A 20,590-nucleotide genomic window follows, 5' to 3' on the forward strand; every position below is an offset into this window, starting at 1 on the left:
TTTTCTGTCTCAGAACAGGACATTCTAGAGAAGTAACTGCATTCACTTCAGTATTTTTGCTTCTTGGAAGTGTTCATGACCGAATGCTGCTTTAAAAAATGCCAAGTGCTGACAGTGTGAAAGTGGCAGTTCGAGTGAGGCCTTTCAGTCAGGTTAGTAATTATTTACTCTGGATACCTTTTGTTTTCACTTGAACTGCAGTGTCCATATGATGAAAGAGGATGAGGAGGGGAAGTTATAGGAACATTTTTTTTAAATGTACATTGTAAGTCCTGCGTTGAGTAGCTGAGAAAATGGGTAAGAGATCAAATTGTGGCAGAGAAAGAAAAGACTTCAAACCCGAACATCTGCTCTGCGTAGTGCACAAAACTATGATGTGCTTGGATTCCTGATCAAATAGAATTGACTGTCTTGTTAGTGAAGGTTGTTTAGTAGCATTTTATGATACTTCTTTATACTTAGAGATTATTTTTGTATGAAAATATAAGGAATAAGAACACACAATCTAACTTTAGTAATAATTTGTAGTAATTTTTAGCCTCTGTCATAATCAGCTCAGCTGAATTACCCTCCCTTGGCAGTGCTTTGGCAGGAGAAAAAAAAAGAAAGCAATGGCAATGCAAGAAAATTGGCATGAGATTTAATAATTTCCTAAAGGCTTCTTACAATCCAGTAATTTTTATTTTAAGAGACTTTTAATCCTATTAAATGTTTAAAATGTTTTTCTCCATTTTTATGCAGTTACTTACATTCAATTTATGTTGGAAGCTTAAACTCCCAGATTGTCCAGGGAGTTTAAAGAGAATTGGGAGTGTTAGCATAATAATGAATGGGATTTCAGAATGTTGAAGGACAAAGAAAGAAATGGAAGCAAAAGCAAGCTCTGGGGTTTTCTTGTTTATTATTATTATTTTTTTTCTAACATTCTGAGAAAGCCTAACAGGATAAAAGACTGCAATACAAAGAAAGATGGGTTTATAATGAAATGGAGACAATAGATTTTACTTGGTTTATTGTGCAGACTCACAATCGGTATGAGGCGAGTGGAAAAGATAATGTCATTTATGTAAGGGAGAGAAATATCTGGCATGTGTGCAATATGTTTTTTTAACAATGGAGAGAAATGGAGGATACTGCAGTTTTAAAAAGACAAAGTGACTTGTGTGCTGGTGAGCAATGGAGTCATCTGGCAGAATTGCAGGTGTCTGCAAGTGTATTTCGGGGTAGTAGTGGCTGTGGTTTAAAAGTGCTTGCGGGGGGGGGCTGTAAAGGAAAGCTGTCATACAGCATTGCCATGGATGAATGCAGAAGGCCCTAAGAGGTGCAGAGAAGCATTCTTTTTAAGAATCTGCACAGCAGGCCTTTCTGTGAATAAGATAAAGATTTCCTGGGGATGATTATGTGCTGTTTATCACTAAATAGAGCAATTACAAAGCTTTTCTGTAGGAAGGTATATTGCTTGAGGAGTCTTTGTTTTTGTTCGCCTAAAAAATGGCAGGGATTCCTGCTAAAAGGGCTCCTAAAAGCTGAAGCACGCACCTGTAGCCTTGGGGCCTTGACCCCAATGAAAATCCCAGTAGAACACTGACTTCCTTGTTGTAATAGCCTCACTTCTCAGAAGGCAGAATAAAAACAAGCAGTGGCAGATTCTGTCTTCAGGAAACAGTAGGAGATATTCACGGTGGGATTTTTAATGTGAATAAAGCTACAGACCATTGTCAAAGGGGTGTTTGTCAGGACGTGCCTTAGTAGAGATGTTTTGCTGAGTTATCTCAGATAATGGACAAAAATACAAGTTTTTCCATTAAGTGTTTTGCCGCTAAGGTTGGTGGAAGTATTCAGTTCAAGTTATAACATGAAGGAGAATTAAAGCAAACCTATTTTGCTTTTGACAGCCACTAAATGCAGACTAGAACATGACTTTTTACTAGATGACTGCTTATGTTTTGACACGGCAATTATGATTTTGATGCAGAGAGAGAAGGATGCGAGAAGTAGGTGTGTGGTTTCTATGGAATCCAACAGTACAAGCATCTATGATCCTAGGAATCCAGGGCACGTGAAAACCTTCACATTTGACCTGGCGTATTGGTCTCATAGTGGCTTTCGGAAGGATGAGAGCGGTATGCTCATCTCAGCAGGATCTAACCGTTATGCAGGCCAGGTAAGATTTTGCTCAAAGAGCCAACTAACAGCAGATATATGTAATACGCAATTGTAAACCGGCCATTTAGCTTTATTTTGTTTTCTTTATTTTCTCTGTGATTAACATTCCAGCCAAGCAATGTGCAGGTTTGGATACCACAGTGTAAGAAGGATATAAAACTATCAGCAACCAAAGGAGGGCTACAAAGATAGTGAAGGGTCTGTAGGGCAAGGTGTGTGAGGAGCAGCCTAGGCCTCTGGGTGTGCTCAGCCCAGAGCAGTGGAGCTGAGGGGAGGCCTCATGGCTGCTGCAGCTCCTCACAGGGCTCTGCTTTCTGGTGACAGAGACAGGGCCCAAATGAACAGCAAGAAGCTGTGCCAGGGGAGGGACAAGTGGGAGTTAGGAACAGCTTCTGCACCAGAGGGCAGAGAGCACAGAACGGGCTACCCATGGCAGGCATAATATTTGCAGTTCGGAGTGGAGCCTGGAGTTGAATGCAATGATCTTTGTGGGTCCTTTCCAACTTGGGATATTGTGTGATGAATTAATTTGATTGCCATCTCTGTTTACTGGTTTGAAGCATTATCTACATTTCTTTTATCCTGGCACTCTATTCTTAGGTGTTTGTAAATCCTGACCATTTGTTTAAACTGTTAGTGGGGATGCTCCTGCCAAATAGCAGCACTTGTGTGTGGATTTCCCTGTTCATCTTTGATGATGATGTATTTGATCATTTTTTAGAGGGAAGTCTTTCGTGATCTTGGCCAAGGAGTGCTGCAGAGTGCCTGGCAGGGTTACAATGCAACTCTCCTGGCATATGGCCAGACTGGCTCAGGGAAGAGCTACTCCATGATCGGGTATGGAGCGAACAGGGGACTGGTTCCCAGTGTGTGTGAAGAGCTCTGCAAAGCAATCCAGAGTCAGGAAAAGAACAAGCAGTACCAGGTGAGATTAGCACAAATTGTAGTTTATTTCTGTTGGAGATAGCGAAATAATTTATCTGGTCAGTATCTCTGATAAAGCAGATTTTATTCACAATTGCAATGGCAGGCATCCTACAAGCAGGAGCGCACATAGAAAACAGTGTTAACTCTTTTATGCCCTGTTACCTGACACTTATCTCTTTCTGCCCTAGTTCCTCATTGGCTCAGTACTTCAGATTCACAATCTTTCCGACACTCAATTAAATATAGAGATATTGGCTCAACATAAATTGTGGCTGAATAAACATATATTGTCAATTAGTAAACTTCTTACATACACTCATTTAACACTAGGCCTTTATTTCCTGGACATTGGGCATCCTTGGATAGAGATAAGCTTGAAAGAATCTAGAGGAGTATCTGTTGCATTTCTCCTAATTAAAAGGTGGGATGGTTTGACCTTATGCAGGGGCTCTGGGTCATCCATTTATTGCTCAGGGCCTCTTAGCAAAGAAGAATAGTCTATAATAGAAAAGCTAGAATTCTGTGCCTATTGATTATTTTAACTTAACTACTAAGCATGCATAAATATAGGAAGTTTACCTAAAGAACAAGTGATGGAGATTATTAAAGGTCCATCTCCATTGGAATAAAGGGAACCTTGGAAAGAAGTTTTGGTACCAATAACTGACATTAGATGGCAGCAGGGGCCATGAAATACTCATTGTGTTTTAAATGCAGAAACATTTCATCTCCCACAATTCCAAGATCTTTCCAGATTGTACTCTGAAGATTTTAAATTCAGAAAAGTAAAATTAGAAACAGTGGGCACATGAAACAAATTACTGCACAAACTTTAGTGCATCCTATCCAAATATTGAATGAAAAGTTCACAGAATCACAGGGATTGGAGCGACCTCTGAAGGTCCATCCCCATGTCTGAATTGAATCGCCCTTTTAAAGTAGTTCATTATAGTAGCTTGTAAAGAAAGACATCCTGGTGGATCTTGAGTATCTGGTACAATCCTGTCAGTCTTTGCAGACTGAACAGTCCTAGATGTCTCAGCCTTTCCTCATAAAGGTGATGCTCCAGGCCCTTCATCTTTCTGGCCCTCTGCTAGACTTTCTCAAGAAGCTCCCTGTCACCCTGCCAGCTAATAGCTCTGTCAAAAATTAACATTTGATCTTGACTTTTCTACAGACGCTATCTAGTTGCTAAATAATATTTATTGAAATGCATCTTGTGATGTAGCCTACCTAAGCAACAACAATTATGTATGCAAAGATAAATTAAAGAAATGCTGGAGAGGAAGCACAGCTGTGATCAAATGTTATGTGTCTGATAACTGATTCAATTAAAATGACATCATGGGTTGGGATGAAAGGAAGTTTTGATCCAGGTAACCTTAGTTATTTTTACAATGGGATGACACTCCATTCCAAGGTGTTTTTTTTTTCAAATGCATATTCTTATTATTTCTTATCCTTACAGATTACTTTCAGCATGTTGGAAATCTATAATGAACAGGTAATGATCATGCTCTCTTCCACTGCTAACAAATATTAGTTCTACATTTGTGTATTTTTTGTGTAGTGTGATTGGAAAACAAGTCTTCCGTTCTCCTTTCATGACCCTACTGGGCATGATGACTGATGGATGTGGACAGTATCTGGGCCTAGCATTATTTTTTTGCTGCTTAAGCTATGTGAGGGTCTGGTAGCAAAGGTCTTCTCAGGTTCATATTCAGCTACCAGAATGGGACAGTGAGAGTCACACTGGAGATATCTCAGACTAAAATTGGTCACAAGATACAGCACTGCCTTTGCAAGAGCCATTATACAAGGGGCACATTTCTCCACGCAGTGGTAATTTAAGAGGGATCTGTGCAGCAAAGCCAGCAGTGCTTTGAACAGGAGGCCTCAACTGTCACCACAGCCCACTGGCTGCTATACGCACCACTGCTTTTCTCCTTTATGTATTTGGCTTGTTGCTGAAGAAAGAAAAAAGTGAATAAGCAGGTGATGTTTTTATTGTTTCCTTTTTCTCTTTGTGTTATCTTCTTGTACTGGCAGACAGAGGAGATGTCTGATGCAAATGGGTAACCTGAAGGGAAGAAGGTTATTTTGAAGATGGTGTATGTCTCAGAGGATTGCATTTTTAGCTTTCCTTCTAAGAGTTATGTATCGTCACCACTTGTTTGTGGATTCTTTCCCCTGAACCATTCTCCTCATTAGTTTTGGGACATCTGGCCAATTTCAATCATATCTGATGCAGTGGACAAGAAAGAGAGGGGAAGAAAATGAGCACAGAGGAAAGCAAACAGTTCATTTTGGCAGCTTATGGAGTAAGCTTGTATAAATTTCTCATAACAACTAACTACATAATACCTGCAGACTTAAGATGTTTGCAGCATTAACCTTCAGTGTAGATTAAACTTTTCTGCTAAGTGGGACTCTTTGGGAATGAGTTTCTAGATATGATAAAGTTAAAACAGCTACCACATGGTCAGCTGTAGCCTCTCTAATTTTAATTATTCTGTCTTTACTAGGTGTGAATATTTAGTAGAATATTTCAACTATGAATCTCTCTCCACAGGTAATAGACTTGCTGTCTAAGACCAGGAAGCCTGGAGGGCTGAAGATTAGAGAAGACCAGCAACAAGGTTTTTATGTGGACGGCTTGAAGCTGGTGCCTTGTGATAATTATGCTCAGATTGAGAGGTTAATGGATCAGGGGAATAAGATGAGAACAACAGCTACAACCACCATGAATGCCTCCAGCAGTCGATCCCACATGGTTATCACAATCCAATTCAAACAGGTAGTGTGAGGGCACTGCTTCCCTCTGTGTTTCTTACCTCTGCCACCATAGAGCAAGTGGATGAGTGTGTATCAGGTTTTCTTATCCCAGGTTGCTGGGCCAGCCATGACTGCCTGTAGTTTTGACACGTGTTGTTCATCAGTGCTGCTCAGGAGTGCACCAGTGTTGATAAATAAAACAGCACAATTTCTCTGAGAATGTGCACGTGGTACCCTTTTCTGTATCTTGATAGCGTCTGAAGCACTAATTTGGTGACCTTTCCTTATGTTGGTGATGTGTTTTAACAGATTTTCCTAGATGAAGCTATCACTAAGCAATCAGTTATCAATCTGGTGGACTTGGCAGGAAGTGAAAGACAAAAATCATCAGGATCTGAAAAAGACAGATTGAAGGAAGGAACACGTGTAAATCTAAGCCTAACCACATTAGGGAATGTCATCAGGTAATCATTATGTTTTTTATATCCCCATCTGTAAGGTAGAAAACCAAGTCCTGTGTATGAAACAACCTGTCTCTCCATTCAGATCTTCCTTGCAGTATGGTTAATAGAAGTACTTAATGAATAAGCACATGGAAACAAAAATATTTATCTATTTACTTAGTTATTTATCCTGGCTCCATGCCCTGTCATTGCTTTCTGGACGGTGACAGAAGTGAAAGAGCCTGACAGGGCCAGTGCTCCGTGCACCATATGTCCAGGCTCTCCTGAAACTCTGAACTGAGCCATTCAGAGCAGTTCTTTTAGTCTGAAAGTCTTAACAATGAATTATTCAAGTTATGTATGAATTAGAGGTGTATTTTTTTTTAGTTTCCGTAGTGCATCTATTGCAGTATCTAATCTGTCTGTCTCTTATTTCCTAAAACTGCCTTGTATATACAGTTACATTGATCACACCTTTTTGTTAAACCCTTTACTTTCCTGTAGTGCTCTGGCTGAGGTAGCAACAGGAAGGAAAGTGCTGCATATCCCATACAGGGACTCAGTGCTGACTAAACTCCTGCAATCTGCTCTTGGGGGGAACAGCAGGACAATCATGGTAAATTGATTCTATTCAATATTTTTTCCTGATTTCTGAGATTGTTGTTTATACTGTGGACCAGATGTTGCATTCCTAAGTAAGAGTAATCTCCGCAGGATCTTTGCTTTGTCTTGAGTTGTGTGGTCCGAAGGGCGTGTGTGTATATACATATATGTATATGCACACATACAAATACATATATACATATATATGTACAATCTAGGACACTAGGCTTCTCCTTGTATGTTTCAGGACTTAGTGGTATATTCTCTCATGTTAATCTTTTTCTGATTTTTGGAAGTATTTAAAACTACTTAAACAACCATCGCTCAAAATCTAAGGACTGTTAATACTTTTGTGTGCTTGCAGATTGCAGCCTTGAGTCCAGCAGACATCTGCTATGAAGAAACTTTGTCAACCTTACGATATGCTGAAAGGTGCACTTCTATAGTATTTTCAGCAACGGGAGATTTATTATTCCTAGGGTCAGTTCAGTTCTGCAAGTAGCTGAATTGCTTTCACGTGTGCAGGTTAGGGTTAGAAGGAGAAGGGAAGGATTGTACTGGGCTGGTGGGTGCAAAACCAGAGTTCTAGCTCTGTAATTGCTGTAGTAGCAGGAGAGAGTGTGTCAGATACTTACAGCCAAGGGGCAGATTTTCCATCAGATTCTTTTTAGCTTCAGACATTCCAGAGCTGCATGGGATATTTTTGAGCAGGGAAAATAACAAAAGAGGGGGGAGGGAAAAAAGTCATGTTTACCAAAAAAATCTTGTCCTCTGCTGAGATTGTTGTTTTGTTTTTGTTTTGTCTTTTATGTGTTTCCACATTTAAAAGGGCAAAAAGGATCAGGAACAAAGCAGTGGTAAATGCAAGCCCTACTGAAAAGCTTATAAGAGAACTGAAAGCTGAAAATAACAAAATATTGTCCAGAATGTCTGGGCTCGGGAGCGCAGGGAGATCAATATCTGATGAAGCACGTATGTATTTCAGCATAAATATAGCTCCAGGTAACAAATAGATTCTGAGTTCCCGAAACACTAGTAGACCTTTTTGGTATCCTGTGACATGGAAGCAGAATGGTGGGAAGCTGATGTAGGTCCACAGGTGAATTTCTTATAAAGTGGATGGCAGAGGGGCAGAGGCAGCCAAGCCATCTATAAAATGCTGGCCCCACCGTGTCTGTTCCAATATTTAAAAATCACAAGCTGAGGTGTGAGGAGAGGACACAAAGTGTAGGAGGCCTGTATTAACCCTGAGAGGAGGATGTGTGGCAGTACAAACCCTCCACTGTCTGATCAGGACTCTATCTATGCCTGAGATGTGACATGTAAGGATGGCACCTACCAAACACCTTGTCCCTGATGGGCAGCCTCACAAAGAGGATGCTCTTCTTGCACCACCAGCTCACTCTCTGCTTTGTTTAGGCAGCCTAGCAGCACTGCTGCGTTTCTGCCTCTTGATGTGTAAGCTGCAGTTGATAGTTGCGGTATGGGCTTTTTTTTCTCCCCCCAGACATTATCAAAACAGATGCTGCTTTAAAAAAACGTAATAATAAAAAAAGTTAGCTCTGCCTTTGAGAAAGAGTCCCTGCCTTCATTTGCAGCCCTGGTGCAGTAACATGCAGTAGCTCACAGTCAGTCCCCTTATCGGGTGTTGATGGTTTGTTCAAGGTAAAAGCTTCAAACAAGTCTAAATAAGGACACAGCATCAACAGGCAGGAGTGAAAAGTATATCAGCTTTAGGGATTATGGCAAGGTGAGAGTAGCACAAAATCTTAGTGATCACCTTTCATTAGAGAATGAAGAAGGCAGTTTTCTTCTCATTTTGGGACAGTGAAAGTGGGTCCTGTGCCACCCTAGGAGGCTCTGCAAGGCCAGGCCTCCTCCTGGTGTGCAGCCCTTGTCTCTCACAGAGCTTGCTGCTTTCCCATGCAGATGCATGGGTTCAAGCTGTCTCTCTTCAGCAGAGCTGCGACTGCTGGCTGAGAGTGAGGGGCGGACACAGAGTGCACAGGTGACGTGGGAGACTCGGCTGGAGGAGACCCGGCAGGAGTGGGAGCAGCAGTACTCTGCCATGATGCAGGTCAGTCTCCCAGCATCACTGTTCCAGATGCCTTAAACTCCAGTCTTTTGAGTCTTTGCCTGTCTTGTAATCTCTAGGATTTGTTCACACACTTCAGATAAGTTCACACACTTCTTTGCCAGCAGTGCACCAGCACAGCCCTCTTGGGGCTTTTTAGCTTGGGAAAACTGGTGATAATTTAGTCCTTGGTTGTGGCTCCACAATATCGTATTGAATTGTGCATGAGTTAAGATAACAGAATAGCCTGTCTGCTTCTACCAGTGGTGTGTATATTATAGCTTCTTGCTTTTAGTTTGCAGTTTTAAGGAATCATTACTTAAATAAAACTTAAAAGTGCCAGTGAATGCACTAAGCTATGTTACATTAACTCTGACTTGTGTCATTTCAAACTCCTTGACAAAGAGAGACAAAGATTTTTTCCTTTAAAGCTAGTGATATTATAAACACCCTGGAACTTGGAGACTATGAGTATGTATCACAATGCAATCCTCTTTAGTGTTTGACATTTGTATTGGGGCGGAGGAGGGGGAATGTTCTTATGTAAGCTGCTGTATGGTGATGCTTTATCTTATAAAAAAAAAAAAAAAAAAAGAGGAAAAAAAAGAAAAAAAACACCAAAAACTGGAACTCTACGTGTAATATTAGCTGTTATTTCAAGCTTTCAGGTGCAACCCACTGAAATTATATATTTCTCAATTCTTGTACAGGAGAGGTGGATGATGGAAACGTTCCCATATCTCCTGAATATCAACGAAGATCCTCAGCTTTCATGGGTTCTCAAGCATTTCATTCAGGATGGTAAATGCTTTTTAAAGTCATGAAGTTAACATATGAATAGTGCTTTCTGTGTCTGGACTCTCACATAACAGAACTGTGGTCACACTTGGTTATTCAGACATAGGAGTCAAAATTATTTTCTTTATTTCTTAAGCTCTTGACAGCTTTTTTCACTATTAAGTTTGTGCTCCATTTGAGATCAGAACTGAAGATTTTTACTGTGAGAAGTGTTTCTATTGCAAAAAATGCTATGATGCTCTAGACAAATAAGTCATATACAATAGAAAATTAAGTCATAATATCCGATCTATTGGATGTTGTTCACTTCTTCCCCTAAAAATGTTGGTTTGAAAATATGAACCCCCATTCTGAAAGCTTATGGTCCAACACTAACCACGTTCCTCCTGCCTTCCTCCTTATTGCCTGAGCACCATTTCTATGCAGGCTGTTTTTTGCTGGTTTTCCACCACTGACTTAGGGCTACAGTTATAAGATTTGGTATTTGAAGATCAGGCACTCTGTTGCATACAGGGTATTTAGTCTGGTTATGCTTCCCCACCATTTGCTGGTAGCCTACCCCAGGAGATTCAGAGAGCTCTCAGATACATTTGTAATTATTTTTATGTGTTGACTCAGAGGCCACGTGGAATGAATCTTTTTGGTTTCTCAGGATCGAATCTTGTCTCTAAAAAGAGAATAACTGACTATATTGTCATATTCAATTAGGAACACTAACATGAAAGGCTTGTGCTGAGCACAGCTCTTCACACTAATGCAAAGGAGAAAAGGTAAAAAGGAATGTAAAACTTCAACACTCTTTACCTATAGGTGTTTAAAGTGCATACAATTTGTACTGGAAAATGCCTCTTTTTTTTTTATTTAAGGTACTTGTGATGTTGGTCAATCAGCCTCAAATGCTATAATCCTAAGAGGTCTGGGGTAAGTACATTAATTTATGGAAAACAAGATGTCTTCTTTCACGATTCACTTGTTTTTTGGTGTTAATTTTATTATTATTGTTTTTAATTTAAGGAAATGTAATAAACTGCATAAACATGGGATATGATTATTTTGAACTTTTTATGGGAAGTGAAAGGCTGTAGCATATGACTGACGAGCTTCTTATGTTTCTAGGAACTGCCATTCTTGCAATGGCTAAAACATGAAGCCAAATTGGCACTTAGCACAGAGCCCCACTGCCTCTTGAGTGGCAGCCTAAAAGTATCATCTTTGAAATTATGACTTAAGTCTTCTATGATGGTTTTCAAATGAAAAACAAAAAGTGAATCACAAGTAAATTTGACATCTTTCAGCATTTTGGACAAACATGCCACATTTACAAATGCTGATGGCAAAGTTACACTAGCACCACAGGATAAGTGCAAGGTTGTGGTGAATGGAGTGACCATCACAGGTGAAACAGAACTGCAGCACTCGGTGAGTATCTTCTTTGAACAAAAAGCAAAACTCTGGAGGGAAAAAACACTAAGTCCAAACCAAAGGTTTAGAACGAGCTCTGTGTCTTCCAGCAGAATTATGTGTCTAAGGGAGGATCAATTTTATTTACTTATTTAAAATCAATCCAATGAAGCTGTCTTGCTCTGAAGGAGATCAGAATCTTTGTTCACCTTCAGAATGATTTATTGGTACAGATAACCTCTGTGCCTTTCTTGTGGAAGTCTTAAGCAATTTCTTCTGTTTTATATTGTTAGCCCAAAATCACATGCACATATCTACACAGTGAACATGACAGACCAGAGTCAACAGACATCAAATGAATCTTAGCAAGGTTCATCCTCACCTCAAACAAAGGTGCAGTTAATCAGTCCTTGCCAGAGGACTTTGTGGAAATGGTGACTATTGCTGTGATTCAGTGAAGGTGTACTCTCTTCTTTCACAAGGGAGAAACCCACTACTGACCACTGAATACAGTGACACTTGACATGTTGTATCCCTGATTTTAGAGCATTCTTTGTCTAAACATTTCAGGATCGTGTTATTTTGGGATCAAACAGTGCTTACCTCTATGTTGGACCACCTGCACAAAGAACAGAGGAGGACCTGAGCAGATATGACTACGATTTCTTTCAGTCAGAGTTGGCAGCAGCAGAAGGTTTCAGTGTGGATAAACTTGGTGAGTGTCACTACTTGTGCATGGGGTGACGTTATTCTGAGGGACTGGTGTTTCATCACCTTGGATCATGTGCAGACATCTTCAAAACCTGCCTTGTCATTCTGCAACTTTCACACTGTTCTTGCTGTGGGCTGGAGGCTGTGCAGTACTTTGCACAGAAGCAGCCGTGAATCACACTAATTGCTTGATACCTATCTGCTGCTTACAATAGAAAGAGAAATGTGTTTTGTTTGAATTTATTTTACTAGTTTGTATGTTGTTTCATGAAACCAAAGGCTTGTCTAGTAGCTGTTACTTGTTTATACTGCTGTGTTCCTAAATAGTACTGTGTGCATTTGCCCTCTGTGTCAGAATGAGACTTTCCTGCAAGCCATTTTAATATCTTTAGTCCAGTAAAATGTTTGATTTGTAAATACGGAATAGACAAACCTAACATCCAGAGAGTATTTACTATAGATATTCTGCATTCAAGTATTTATCATTCTTTAGGAACCTGGGAGTATGTGTTGTTTGTTACTGTGTACTAATCTGCCTGACCATTTTGAGTTATTAAGTGGCTCTTACATTTCTCTGTTACTCCATCTCCATACAAGCATGCAGTAGTTGTTCAGCCCCAATGAGCAGTCAGCATAATCATGTTGCTGCCTCCAGGTGTTTGGCTGAGGTGTAACCAAGTGCCTGTGATGAGTGGCTCTGGAAGGGCTGAGGGCACACATAGGACTCAGTTGAGATGCCTGATGCTCCATGGCATTGCTGTCACTTGCACAGTGAGGGGTGCAGTGAATGCACATCTGAGCACCTGTGTGTAACTAGCTGTTCTGAGGGAAGTTTGTGCCTCGTGTTCAGCTGTGTCACCAAAGCTGATTCTGGAAGTGAGCTCAGCTAAGCTGCTCTAGCACTGCCCCTCTCTCCCTATGGGACATGAGCAGGTTGGATGCTGAATGTCCAGCTCAGGGCAAGACAGTGGCATTGACCAGGGGCTTTTCATTGCTTTCTGGCTGAGAACAAGCGCCCCCCTAAAGCTACCTACAGGGGATGGCTGCCTGCTCACCTCTCCTGTTCGTATATTCCTGAAGGCACTGTGGGCAGTGGGCAGGACAGACCAGATCCCAGCGTCCTGGCGGTATTTCATGACTACATCAAGCTGATGCCACTGGTGGAGGAGGCGAATCAGATGAGCCAGGAGCTGAGGAAGGTGAGAACCCTGGCTTCTGTGGGTCACACTTGTTTTGCACAATATTGAGCATGAATAGGAAGAGCTGTAAGAACACCTCCCATTACTTTTGGCTTTCCACTTTCTCCATTCTTTCATTTTCCTAATCTCCCTCAGCACCTCGTGGGCAGAGGGGTGACATGGGGTGAATGTGAATTTGGGAGTGCAGGCTGCTAGCAGCATTTCAGGGCCATTGCGCTGTATAAATATGCTAGCAGCGGCTGATTCTGTGCTTTCTAGAGAACAAGAGGTCCAAGAAGGGAGAATTCCCCCTCATGCTTGTTCTTTAACATTGGAATATTGAGATGGATCCAAGGGCAATCTAAATGGACAATAATAACTGTTGAGCATTTAATCTAAGTAAGTAGCTTCTGGAGAAAATTCCTGAAGAGAAATTGAAATACATTGGTTAGGATAAAGGTTCTCCTATCTCTGTGCAAACTCATGGCAGAGTGCTATGTCAGTACTATGTCAGTGGGGGAGGTAAAGGAAGCCTCATTCCAGGTGGATTTCAAACATTTGAAATAGAGGGGATGTCAAATCCTGGGCACTGCCGAAATTTAGTGGTGAGAATTTCCTCTGGAAGCAGGATCACATAAATATCTAGTATTATTTTTAAAGGAAAATATTGCCAACTTGCATAGCTAAAGGTGTCTTAGGTATGAATGTGCTGAAGAAACTTTTTTAATTAATAGGACCTCAAATTTGAATTGAAGGTGAAAAACCTGGCCTTGTCAGACTCCAGAGGCCATGACCTACAAAAGGAAATAACAGTAAAAGTGACACATGAAACTACACAGCAGGTAAGAAGGCTGAACAACTCAGCCTGATATGCGAAGAAAAGGTTTAAAGAGAAGATAAGGAATATGCGTGCTGAATGCTCATCCTTGTGGAATCCTTGCAGTATTGTCTGGGCTGTGCCCTAATGGAGCTGTGCTCTTTTACTCTCCCACTCTTTGATGCCCATCTTCTGTACCACCATACATGGATTACTCTCTTCCCAAGCCATTGCTGGATCTATTCACTTCTCCGGAGGAACCAATGTACTGCTTGTTCATGGAGCAGCCATTATCCTGGGTAGCCTGTATTATCTACAGGAGATCCCTGAGGTGTATTAGTTCTGCCCCTAAAGGGCTGATCTGCCCTGGCATGTGTGCGTACACTTATCTACTTTCAAACACTCTGTTGCTGAACTTCTTGACAGGGGTGCTCCTGTTGTAGTGAAGCAGGCACATTTGACGTGGAGAAGCTGTTGGAAAACCTCACAGTGAAGGCTCTCACTGCCAAGATCTCACTGATGGTTCTCTGTAGCCGCTGGTGAGCACCAGGTCACATCCTTGTCACTGAAACAGCTCAATTGCAGCTGGTCATTGGCTGCTTAGCAACGATGCTTCACCTTTTAAATAATGGAGGAGGGAGCTTTATTACTCTGTTCTAAAACAAGAGGTTTTTCACAACTGATGGACAAAGAAAAGCAATTTTATATTTTCACTTCTTGTACTTAATAGCACACTAATAATTGATTGCACGTTCTAATTGGTGAATTGTCAGCTTGCAGAAATATTTGATAAGGTAAATTATCCTCATTTTACCATCATCAATGTCCATTAATCTTTCAAACCATCAAAGCTGCAATGTGTAATGCTGTTGCTTTCTTGTGAAAGCATTTCCAGTTGTCCTGTACCAAGCTTAGGTCATAGAGACGATGCTCTTTCTGTGTTATTTAAAAACACAGCGATGGAACCAGGAGGAGCCTCTAGATCCAAGCAGAGTGATTCATTTAGATTTTCAGTGGTATTTTCTTGCCTACCTGTTGAAAGAACAAATAATATTAAATAATATTAAATAATATTAAATAATATTAAATAAAAAATAAAATAATATTAAAGCTGAAAGCAGAGGAAAATAAGACCACGGGAAAACTCTCTTAATGCAGAAGAATCAAATTAATGAGCAATACTGGGTTGGACTGAAAGGAAGAGAGGAATTTGTGTTCTAATAAATCTTTGAAATCTTCATTCTACATAATATATGCTCTCTCCCTGGCGCAGAGCCTTAAGTCTCGGCTGCTTTATTGTGGTTGAAAGGTCCAAACATCTGTCTGTAGCAAAAAACCTCTTTCCTTTCCTGCATTCTTTTGTGTTTATATGAACTTTGATGTAGCTTGGTCAGAACAATTTATTGTACGTAAAAAGATGGAGGGATGCCTTGCTGTTGTTCATGTCCATGACTGCCCGAATCACTTCATCCATAGGTGTGGGTATGGTCAAAGGCCAAGTTCATTAACAGGAAGTTCCTAATGGAGGAGCTTTACCAGCGCTTTCTGGAAGGGGAGGATGCAGCCGTGAACCAGGACAGTGATCCCTTCTGGGACCCAGTGGAGGCTGTCCATGTGGGATCTGCACATGTTTGGCTGCAGGCGCTGGCGTACCGCGTGAGGCTGGAGGAGCGGGCTGAGCTGCTCAACTCTGAGGGACTGGAAGAGGCTGTTGTGCTGATAAATCTGTCTCCTTGCTCCAGTGATGGGAGGTAACCATCCACAGCCTCTGACCTGGGGTCTGTTGGTCATTCCTTCTTCAGGGAACTTGGGAAGTTTGCCTGCTGAAATGAGAATAGAAGCTGGAAATGATGAGCAAAATGGGGAAGAGGGAGGCAGATCTTACTGGTCTATCTCATTAGATAAGGTGATGGGTGGTCAGTCATAATTTCTGCCTTTGCTGAATTGCTCTTGAGGGCCCCAGGAATTGAGTTTCTCACAATCTCAGCCCTGCTGCATGACAGCTTTGTCCCTGTTCCCAGATGGAGCTGTCATCTTGCAGGGAAGGGATGGCCAGAGCCAGGTAGTCCTACTGCAGTGTCTGCAGTGAGGTTGATATGCCAGCACCTATTCCTTACACCTGGAAATCTGCAAGCTGGTATATCACAGTGAGTTGCTTTTAGTTTAGCAGCATTACAGTCAACACTGAAGCTTCTTCATCTGAGGAAGGAAATAAATACACAGCAAAATAGATTCAGGTTAGTTCTCCTCTGTTTTGAATGGTTCTTATGTTCATATTGTTGTGATGGGCTTCTTTGTTTTCTCTTTCAAGCACTTCTATTTTGCGTATCATAACACATATAATTTCAGCCTGGAGAAGAGAAGGCTGCTTGGTGACCTCATTGGAGCCTTTCAATACCTGAAGGGAACCTATACCCAGGAGGGGAGTAAACTCTTCAAAAGGGCTGATAATAGCAGGACACGGGGAAATGGATCCAAGTTGAAGGAGGGAAGATTTAGGTTGGATGTTAGGGGGAAGTTCTTCACTAGGAGAGTGGTTAGGCCCTGGAACAGGCTGCCCAGGGAGGTTGTGGATGCCCCGTCCTTGGAGGTGTTCAAGGCCAGGTTGGACGGGGCCCTGGGCAACCTGATCTAGTAAAGGTGTATGTTTGGTGGCCCTGCCAGGCAGGGGGGTTGGAACTACATGATCCTTGAGGTCCCTTCCAACCCGGGTCATTCTGTGATTCTGTATGATTCTGTGATAACATCTGATAATGAAGGTTGCATTGCTTTCTGGGAGATCTGCAGGGGGATTTAAAAACAACAAGACAGCTTACCAGCTATCATATAAACATGGCATTTTGTTTGCTACTGAGGGATAATTATCCACACGTTCATGTCAAATAGCAGCAGCTCTTCTTTCTAACCCCAGCGTCCTCTTTCTTTCTGTTATCACCCTGCTTGATGTTGATTGATGACCTGGGTCAGATATGCTGAGCTGTCCTTTCTGTTGGCAGACTCTTCGGGGAGGACGAGATGGTTATTGATCCACTGGAGCTGCTGGAAAGAAGGGTTGATTTCCAGATTCACATTGCAGAGTGCCTTGGAGTCAAATGGCTGCGAGGCGCTGTGGGGAGAGGCATTCAGATCGGGTATTGTGTTGCACCACTGCCTCGCCACATCAGCATAATGCCACTTTGTGCTTTTGGTGAAACTGAGAGCACATTTAGCCTTGCTCCTGTGGAAGTCGTGAGCCCACATAACCCATTATCTGTTTTGCTCGGGTCTTTGAGCTGCAGGAAGAATTTAACCTTGAATCTGTGAAACGACAGAAGATATGCCGTGTTGGCCTAAAAATATCACTCCCATTTTAAAAACTCTGTGTTGAGCAGGATTTTCATGGCTTTGTCATCCACAGAGGAATGGGTGGGGTGGAGCGGGAGAAATGCCCCGTGGATTACTGAATAGAATAGGCAGAAAGCTGGAGGTCTCAGCACAAACAAAGGACTTATGAATATTTTAAAGCTTTTGTGCATTTTTGACAGAGTGCCAGACCGCTCCTGTCAACACAATAAATACTAAACATTAATAAAGCACAGTGATATTTTCACATGTCCTGTGGGTGCTGTATGACTGCACAGGGCACTTTATTAAGCAGGAAAGAAGAGCTGACCTTGAAACACTACAGTAATTGTTGCTGCTCAAATTTTGTGTCATGTTTTAATAGCTGACCTTTTCAGAGACCAAATTGTTTTTGAATTAAGTTTTTTTTTTAATGCTTACATTTTATGTCTAGGTACAGAGTTTATGATCTCCCCCGGTGCTTATACACAAAGCCTGTCTGGGGAAGCGTCAATCCGAAGATAGAAGAAACAGTCCATTTCTCAGCTCTGAATGCTTCCTATGAATTTTTGCATTACTTACAGAAAAACGCTTTAATTGTTGATTTATGGGGCCTCCAAGGTATTTCTTTTCCAAAATTTCCACTTTAGAAAGTTGTATGTTACATATTTCATATTCATTGATGCTTTGGAGGTAGAATCAGACCATATTGTCCATAATTATGGATACGGAACTGTTTGCTTGGGGGATGATCAGCTCAGTCATTCAGTAAAATATCAATCCAGAATATAAAAAATGGTTAGTGGCTTCCTGATTTCGTTTTAAAATGAGGATGCCAGCCTGCAGCTTGGCTGAAGTTTGAAGGAAAAGGCTCTCTGTCAGAGTTTAAGAGGAGCCTGTTTATTTCCACCTTACATGTTGCACACAATGTAAAAGAAGGGCACCAACAGCAGTGAGCTTGTGTTGGCTGAGCCCTGAGCATGCTGTCTTTGCTGCAGAAGGTTGCACGGAGATGGATTCCTCCCTTGATGGCCTTTTGCTCACAGCTGAGGGCACCGTTGTGGTTGATAATCCCAAAGCTCTGACTGCAAGCAGCGCTGGTCTGGTAAGTGTACTTACTGACACCGCCTTCTGAGAAACCCACTTGATTTTAATGGGAATATGTGACAAGCGAGGGCTGCAGGGAAGCATCTAATTAAGCAGAGCACAGTGCTGCACACTGAGCCTGAGTGTTCCCGGAGTACCACTCTGGAGCACTGTGTGGGCTGACAGAGCCTGGCAGGCGCTGAGTGTCCATCTGAAGCCACTGAGAAAATTGTTTTCAAAATTCAATATCCTGAGGAGTGTTCCATTGCCCTCATTGGAACATCCATTTATCTATGTACAAGTGCTTTTGATTGACAGAATCGATGAAGATTTGGTGATACTTATCTGAACTGCAGTTTTCTAAAAGAAACACCACCATAGGATGCAGCTGTCGAGGTGCCTGAACTGTACCGGAAACTGCTGCAGATGGAACAAGAGACAGAGCTGCTGAGGGAGCTCAACAGAGCTTTAAGAGAAGAAAACGCTCTCCTTAAAGGCAAACTGAAGAAATGGGACACAGGACACCACGAAAGTCAGTGCCCATCACAAACTGTCTCAGTATTGCATGCTTTTGTTACAGTTCTTCCTTACCAGCAGTGCTCCAGGCTGTACAGAAAGTTAATTTATGTCTCACTGGCGTTTCTTTTCCTCTGACAAAGGAAATTAGCTCGCCTCTTTCAATGGCAATAAGTTCAGGATTGAGTGATCACTTTCAGTTGATTAATAAAAACGATCTCAGTTTATTAATAAAAAGTGATCTCTTCTATTTTAGAGAAGAAATCTGAGTCACCCACAAAGGCAGTTAAAGTGATGAAGCAGTCTGCGTCATCAAGAGACGCTGAAGAGACGTGCAGCCATCGGACCAGCTGCGATGCAGAGCTTGCCAGGGCCCTGAAGACGTTCTATCAAAACATGAGTGTAGTCAGACAGCAATTCCTTCAGTTGAAGGATTCCAGGCCACCAGTAAGTCTTTTTTTATTATTATTATTTGCAATAGTTTAAGCATCTGAGGCTGTTTTCCAGTTCTAAGGAATTTTGTCTTAACTTCAGGAATTGGAAAATGAAGGTATCACAGGGTCACAAGGTCGTTGAGGTTGTGCTACAGTGGGTTTCCTGCTCTGGAGGGAAACTCATTGTCTCCATGTGTTTTGCACAGAGCAGAGGTTCTGTCTAGGACTGGAAACACTGTGAAGTCTGCAGGTTAAAACTGAGGGTGCTGAACAGACTCAAACAGGCATGTTGCTACAGAAGTGTTTGCCTACCAGGGAAGCTGTGCTGTAACCAAGCCTGTTGTATATCTACTTTGTGCTTAGGGCGGTTGTGTTGTCATCATCTTGTTCATAAAGTTGCTTCAGAATGATGCAAATTGGCTTTTAGAACATGGTTGGCTCACTATTCAGCAAATCTTCCAGATTGCTTGACAACGAAGCTATTATTTACTCAAGCTGGCAAGGGGACTTTGTGGTGTATATTGGCTTTCCTCAGTATGACCTTTTCACAAGGGTTGTAACTCTTCCTGTTACTGCTCAACAGCCCCATTTCTTGCCAGTATTGTTCTGGTTTTTCTTTCTCTATGTAACCTTCAGTTACACATTTAGACAGAAGAGTCTTCTATACTGGTGTATCATTTAACGGTTTTCAACACTTAAGGTTTTTCTGCACAGAACAAGTTAGAAACACCTAAACATGGGTTTGCTTTGGCCCCTTTTAAGTATTTAGCCTAAAACACGGCTCGAGAGTTGGAGAGCCATCCTGACTTCCAGCAGTCATTGGAGCAAGCCTGTACTGAGTACTGTAAAGCTACATACATAAATGCAGGCTAGCACGTTTCTTTAGGAAGCATTTGTAACAACTTTTTAGGCCTTTGGACTGTCTTGAACTGTTATCACCCAGGGCAGAAAGCATCAGTGACTTAGAACCTAACCTGAGGAAAAGGCTGTTCTTCATATGATTGTAGGGGGGAAGGGAAGGAAGTAACACACACACACACACAAAAGAAAACAAAACCTACTACCTTCCTCAATTTAATATTGTAAGTGCGGTAGTTCTGGCATCTGAGTTAGGAGTGGCATGATCTGTATTCTAATCCAACAAATACTTTAGGCCTGACTGTATTAAAGAACCACATACCATGTTTCCTTTGTTAGTAGCTGATCATTATTGCCTCTCACTCTGGCCTAATTCATAGCTCACAGAACCACAGTGTGCTGTTGGTGTAACAGCTGTGGGGATACTGATCAAAGTTTTTGATCTCATACTAGGAGACTTTAATTATAGAGCAAATGTGTAT

At 41.6% G+C, this 20,590-nt stretch overlaps 1 protein-coding gene across 9 annotated transcripts; it reads left to right on the forward strand.

Moving 5' to 3' along the window:
* The first annotated feature begins 17 nt into the window (after positions 1-17).
* LOC107311240 (kinesin-like protein KIF28) lies at positions 18-19,438 on the forward strand. 9 transcript variants are annotated; one of them, XR_014944715.1, is made up of 22 exons: positions 18-152; positions 1,976-2,164; positions 2,888-3,091; positions 4,562-4,597; positions 5,666-5,890; positions 6,178-6,332; positions 6,816-6,927; positions 7,279-7,346; positions 7,744-7,886; positions 8,873-8,991; positions 9,699-9,789; positions 10,653-10,707; positions 11,082-11,205; positions 11,758-11,902; positions 12,979-13,097; positions 13,811-13,918; positions 15,370-15,644; positions 16,890-17,024; positions 17,669-17,835; positions 18,213-18,319; positions 18,668-18,832; positions 19,073-19,212. XR_014944715.1 is itself a non-coding variant. In XM_015857588.3 (22 exons), the coding sequence occupies exons 1-22, from the start codon at positions 99-101 to the stop codon at positions 19,300-19,302; spliced, it is 3,012 nt and encodes a 1,003-aa protein (XP_015713074.2). In that variant the 5' UTR covers positions 18-98; the 3' UTR covers positions 19,303-19,438. The 9 variants fall into 9 exon arrangements, 8 of the variants coding, with proteins under 8 accessions (XP_015713074.2, XP_015713075.2, XP_085399436.1 ...); XM_015857588.3 differs by having other exon boundaries at positions 18,682-18,832; positions 19,073-19,438; XM_015857589.3 differs by having other exon boundaries at positions 8,876-8,991; positions 18,682-18,832; positions 19,073-19,438.
* The last annotated feature ends 1,152 nt before the right edge of the window (positions 19,439-20,590 follow it).

The sequence above is a fragment of the Coturnix japonica genome, chromosome 3 (assembly GCF_054131305.1).
Source record: "Coturnix japonica strain WE chromosome 3, WE-NBRP24, whole genome shotgun sequence".
NCBI lineage: Eukaryota > Metazoa > Chordata > Aves > Galliformes > Phasianidae > Coturnix > Coturnix japonica.